Source organism: Saccopteryx bilineata, chromosome 5 (genome assembly GCF_036850765.1).
Source record: "Saccopteryx bilineata isolate mSacBil1 chromosome 5, mSacBil1_pri_phased_curated, whole genome shotgun sequence".
NCBI lineage: Eukaryota > Metazoa > Chordata > Mammalia > Chiroptera > Emballonuridae > Saccopteryx > Saccopteryx bilineata.
In genome coordinates, this window is record NC_089494.1 from 1,233,198 (window position 1) to 1,239,197 (window position 6,000).

The following is a 6,000-nucleotide window of genomic DNA, read 5'->3' on the forward strand; positions in this document are numbered from 1 at the left end:
TGGGGAGCGTGGGGTGGGGGCGCCCAGGGCTTCTGATTCTTCCTCAGAAGCTGCGCCACCACCCATGGGGTCAGAGTGGGCATGAGAAGCGAAGGTGCCCACCTTTGCTGGCAGGCAGTCCCAACCTGGGGGCAGAGCAGTGGCCAGACCTCGTGGGGCACTGATGGTCGCCCTCCTCTGCCCGGGTGCTGCGCTCTGCGGAGCCCAGCCAGCGTCCAGCGGGACGCCCCGGGCGAGTCCCCACTGAGTACTGACCCAGAACCTCCCGGGCATCGGAATCCACGCCAGGCCCTGCCGTTACAACAGGGAAGTGTGCAGGCAGGCGCTCCCTCCCTCACCCCGGACCTCAGAGAGGGGTCGGAGAGACACAGGACAGACGAGCCGGGAGGCCAGGCAGGTGCTCGGGAAACAGCCGGTGACCGGGGGAAAACCCGGCAATGTGCGTGCGTGATTCAGCACCGCCGAGGGGCCCAGCCTGGCCCCCCTCGTGCCCGAGGCTTCTGTGCAGCTCTGGCCTGAGGGGGGGCAGCCCCGGCACGGCTGCCCCCCCCAGGCCTGTCTGCTCACTTGTGTAGTGGGATGACAGCCGCTGTCACCACCGCCGGGACCAGCAGTCCCCAAACCCACACAAACTCCTCGTAGAACTCCCCACTGTTCCTGCGTCCTCGGGCAGAGGCCGAGAGGCCACCCCAGCCGCAGGGCCGCCCGCCCGCCCTCCCACCACCAGGAGGGGGAGTCTCCGCCCAGGCCGACCGGGCCAGCGGAGCCAGGACCCCGGGCTGGAGAGAAGCGAGCGTGGCTGTCCCCCTGTGCTCAGCAGAGCAGCATGCCACTGCAGGGCCACCAGAGGGCACCCGGTCCACGGAGGGAGGCCCGGCTGAGTCACAGGGCGCAGCAGGAGGGGACGGACTGGTGGCCGCTGCCCCGGGAGGTCACCCTGTTTCTTTTCACCCACGTGGCGCTGGCACACTCCCCTCTGTGCCCGAGACCCACAGGGCACTCTGGAGGGCACCCTAGGATTCCCGAGGGCACGGGGGGGGGGCAGCTCCCCTCATGGAGGAGCCGTGGGACACTGGCAGAGAGGGCGCAGACCCTGGCATTCCAGGCCCCGAGGAGGGTGGTGCCTGAAATCCTGGCCGGGACGATGCTTGGACAGCTGCTGGGTGTCCACTCTCCCCCAGCTGGGCGGAGAGCACCCAGCCTCCCTCCCTCACACTCACCACAGGGCGGTCTGCTCATCCTCAGACCCTCACCCGCTGCACCCTCAGCCCAAGGGGACGGGACCAGCCCCCCAGCCTCGCCCCGGCCGCCCCGGCCCCTGCGCTCTCTCCTAGCCCTTGGCAGCCTCCAACGCTGCCACTCCGTCTCAGCCTCACTGGGATGGAGGCCTGCAGACACGAGCCAGTTTCAGATGGCCCCCAAGGACACGGGAGTGGACATGAGGAGGACAGCAGGGAAGGCTTCTATCCAAGCTCTGGGGCGACCCCAGTGTCCGGGGGAGGGGTTGCCAGGAAAACCAGGGACAGTCAGGCAAAAGTTCCTGTGTGTGTGTGTGTGTGTGTGTGTGTGTGTGTGTGTGTGAGGTGGGGGTGGGGGTGGAGCATGAACCAACTGTGCAGAGAGCCTGTGCCGGCACCCACCAGGGAGGGAGGCGTCCCCGACAATGACAGGCCCCGCCAGCAGTCAGCAGAGGAAGGCACAGGAAGGACTGGGAGGTGAGGGGCGGGGGGGCGGGGGTGAGGGCTTGGCTCTCCCAAGGAAACCTTCTGGGTGCCTGCCCCTCTGAGGAGCCTGCTGTCCCGTCCCCCCGCCCTCACCCCCCATGCAAGCAAGGCCAGGGCCATGGACCCACCCCTCATGCCGATGTACTCTTCTCACTCAACATTCCTGTGGCTTTGGCCTTTCAACGTCCCATCACAGCTTGAGCCTGGCCCTTACCTGCCTCCCCAACCTAGTCCGGGAGGCGCCCCCAGGGCAGGAACCCACTCTGCTCTGCTCTGCTCTGGTCCACGCTGCCCCAGGCGCCCTACACGGACCCAGTGTGGCTGCGGACACGGCAGCTGGAGGATGAAGTCTGGAGGTCTGGGAGATGGGAGGACACTGCCCCAACTCCCACCCCCACAGGCAATGCTGTCCCCAAAGCTCCTCAGAGGCCAGCAGGGAGGGGATGGGCAGGGCTGCCCAGCAGCTGCAGGGCTGAGGCCACTGGGAGGGTCGATAACTCTTACAAAGAATGACATGGCCCCTGGCCAGGATCCAAAATGCCCACCACCTGCAGCTGGACTCCTTGGGAAGTGGCTCAGAGTGCCAGGCAGGCGGGTGCGCCAGGCGGGCACAAGTTCCCAGGCAAGAATTTCTGCCAAGCAGCATTCCTGCTCACAGTGGCAGAGGCGTCCTCCCCCCTCCCACACACACCCTAGCGCCCCCTTAGGCTGCCTTTGCTGGGGACCCCGCGGGAATCCCCAGCCCATTCCGGGCGCCTCCCAGAGAGGCCCGTACAGCGCAGTGGGAGCTCCTAGCCCGCAGGCACTGTCTAGAGGCGAGGGCGGCTGGCGCGCCCTCCGGGTCTCGGACTCCAGCCCCACCGCCGCGCTGGGCCGAGCCTGTGGCCGAAGCTGGAGCCCGGAGGGGCGCAGGGAACAGGGGACGGCCCGGTCACAGCCCAGAGAGGACAGCTCCACGGAAAGGGGCCGGTGAGCCTGTTGGGGACTGGTGACGACGGAGCGGAGCGGAGGAGACGCGGCGGAGGGAAGGCACCGTGGGCTCAGAAGCGAGGGCCCCAGGGAATGCAGGCGAGCGGAGGCGCAGGGGCTATTCAGAGCCCGGGTGGCCGGGCGCAAGAGGCGCGATTGGGGCGTCCGGGGCAAGTGGCCGCGCAGGGCCCACCAGGAGACGCAGGAGAAACCCGGGCGCGCCGGGGTCCGGGGCCCGCAGCCCGCACTCACCCGAGATCTCCGCCTGGGGCACGTCGCTCAGGCTGAAGCCCTTGGCGCCGTAGATCTGGCGGACTTCGCTGCAGCTCCGGCTCTTGCTGGCAGGGTCTCCGCGGACGCAGGAGGCCAGCGCGGCGGCGGCGCACAGCAGCCACCAACCTCCGGCCCGGAGCTCCATGGCGGGGCTGTGGCGCCCCCGGCCGCCCGCCGCGCCTCTCTCGGATCTCGGATCTGTTTTCCCGGCCCGCGAAGGGCAGAACCAAGGTCCCGGCACGCGGTTCGCGGTCCGCAGGCGGCAGCGGCCGAGGAGGCGGAGACAACAAAAGCCGGCGGCGGCGACGGGCGCGCGGGGCTTGAAAGCCGGCTGCTCGGTCGGGCCGCCCAGAGCGCAGCGGGCGAGCGCGCAGTCCCGGCTCGGCGCCTCCCCCGGCCCGGCCCGGCCCGGCCCCTCGCGGCTCGGTAGAGAGGCGGGGTGGAGAGTATAGGGGAAGGGCGCGCAGGGCGGGAGGGGGAGCCCTGGGGCGGGGCGCGACCAGGGCCCACGGGGCGCTCCTCCCCTCCCCGCGGACTTGGGGGCCCGGTGGCTCCCGTGAATCTACCCACTGTGCGAGGGAGGCGGGAGTGGCTGGAAAGCGCGCGGGCCGCGTCTGGGGTCCCCGAGGGGGCCCCCCACGCCCAGCGCCCGGGGCGGCAGCGCCACCTGTGGGGGCGGGGCGGGGCGGGGGCGCTGAGGCAGGGCTTCCCCCGCCGGACATGACATCACGCCTCCCGCGCGCCTATCAGGGGCCTCCCCGCCCCCAGCCGAATTCAGCATCCCTCCCATCCTCTCCCTCCCCGGCTCCGGCCCTGCTGTCCTGCACCCTGGCAGCGCGCCCCGCGGTCCGCTCGGGCAGCCCCCCGTCTCCTCTGCCCGGCCCCCACACCTCCGTCCGCTGCCTCCTTCCTCTCCTGCACCTCTGTACGCGCCTCGCCCCTACTCCCTGCCCAGCGCCTCTCCCACAGCTCCGGTCACACCTGGTGTTTTCCTGGGGGATAGTGAGGGGCTGTATGCGGGGAAACTGACCGAGAGACTCCGCCCCACTCTCTCCGTGCTTTATGGAGAGGCACGAACCACTTAGTTGTTGGAGGTCTTGGGCCCTTCTTGGTCCCCTCCACGTGATTCTCTGGATGCTGAAGAAACAAAAGTGATGACTGTCTATTGGCCAGGGCTGCTGGGCGGTGGCAGGTGACCTCTTGGAGAAGGGACGAAGTTGGGACGAAGTTGGGCCGACAACAGGTCAGATTGCTGGGTAATGAGGAAGCCCGGAGTTACAGAGACAGTTGCCAGCCTGCCCACCCGCCGCCAGGGCAGCTCCGGAGTGAGGCTGGCCCCCAGCTCTGCCCGGGTGCGGGGTGGGGTTTGTGGGAAGAGGTGACAAGCAGAGGCACTGGTGTCTGAAGACTTCTCCGTTTCTGTCTTCCCAGACTGCAGCCCCTTCTCCCAGGCCTCCTCTTCTCTCCTCTGCCTTGTAGGCAAAGGCTCAGAGACCACAGGCTCGGCCCAGGCCACAGACCCAGGCGCCCGATTGGCAGAAAGGGGGAGGCAAACAAATTACTCAGCACCCTCGCCCTCGCCCTCGCCACCATGTGGCAGTAAGGGTGGCAGGAAGGGTTCGGGAGCCCCAGGGGCTGTGATTTCATCTCCCAGCAGGGACAGACCAGCCTGCAGGGTGCTGCCCCTCGGCCCTGGGCCTGCCAGCTCTGTGGACCAGGGGGAAGGAAGGAGGGGCTGCAGCTCTGCCTCCCCCCACCCCGCCCGCCCAGAGACGGGGACTCCCTTCACCCAGAGACTGAGTCATTGCCTGAGAGGACAGCGTGGGAACCCAGCCCGAGTGCCCAGACCTTCTGCCCCTCCACATGCACCTGCTGCCCCATCCCTCGGTGACTCAGACTCCCCTGCAGCGCACAGGAGGGCCTGCGCCTTCTTGCCTGGGCCCGGACACCTCCCCACTGCCTGCCTGGCTCAGGCCACCTGGGAGGTTAGGGACACCTGGCTCACTTCCAGTCCTATGCTTCCAGATCAGGCAGGAGCCAGACTGGGGTTTAAACACTCCTCTTCCACCCCTACCCACTGCCTGAGGCTAGAAAGTCACCCACTCTTTCTGTCCTCGTTCTTGTGAACATCGCTGTCACGACTTCTTAGTGGAGCCAGACTGGGAGGTTCCTGAGGGTGGGGTCAGTGTCCAGTGCATTTCTGGCCCCCAGACAGCAGAACGACTGTACTGTCCGAGCAGGTTTCCAGGACGCGGTGGGCACGGGCACACCTCCTCGGGCACCTCTCAGGTGTATGATGGCGCCATCCTTTAAAAGCAGGGGTCCCCAAACTTTTTACACAGGGGGCCAGTTCACTGTTCCTCAGACCGTTGGAGGGCTGGACTGTAAAAAAAACTATGAACAAATCCCCATGCACCCTGCACATATCTTATTTTAAAGTGAAAAACAAAACGGGAACAAATACAATATTTAAAATAAAGAACAAGTAAATTTAAATCAACAAACTGACCAGTATTTCAATGGGAACTATGCTCCTCTCACTGACCACCAATGAAAGAGGTACCCTTCCAGAAGTGCTGCGAGGGCCGGATAAATGGCCTCAGGGGGCCGCATGTGGCCCGCGGGCCGTAGTTTGGGGACCCCTGCCTCAAAAGCATCCTCGCCACTGCCCGCAAGGACACTCGCAGCCGCCCTCCCGCTCTGGGGCCTGGGGCTCTGGCCGTTTGCTCCTCCTGGCCTCCTCCACATCAGGCGGCTTTGAGGGTGCCCAGGCGGGGGACCTGCAGGGCTTCCCAGAACACCTGTGCCTCCCCACCAGGGTTCAGCATTCTTCCGGTGGAAAGTGACAGAGAGCCACCCTGAGCGTTGGAGGAGAGCAAATGCGTGGGGTCTGTGGCTCAGGCGGCTCACTGGTCCTGTCCCGGGCGGAGCACGCTGAGACCCAGAGTCACGTGCAGGGCTGGACCCTGTCACCTGCCAGCCTGGCGGCTCACTTGTCCTGTCCCGGGTGGAGCACACTGAGACCCAGGGTCAC

The 6,000-nt window shown here is 66.9% G+C and overlaps 1 protein-coding gene across 1 annotated transcript in view; it reads right to left on the reverse strand.

The window, feature by feature from the left end:
- The window catches only part of GPC1 (glypican 1), a 30,737-nt gene extending 26,979 nt beyond the window's left edge, over positions 1-3,758 (reverse strand). Inside the window, exon 1 of the mRNA XM_066280099.1 lies at positions 2,946-3,758. Coding sequence (XP_066136196.1) covers positions 2,946-3,111 — 166 coding nt within the window. The 5' untranslated portion in view covers positions 3,112-3,758. The remainder of the gene's footprint in view (positions 1-2,945) is intronic.
- Between the last annotated feature and the right edge of the window lie 2,242 nt (positions 3,759-6,000).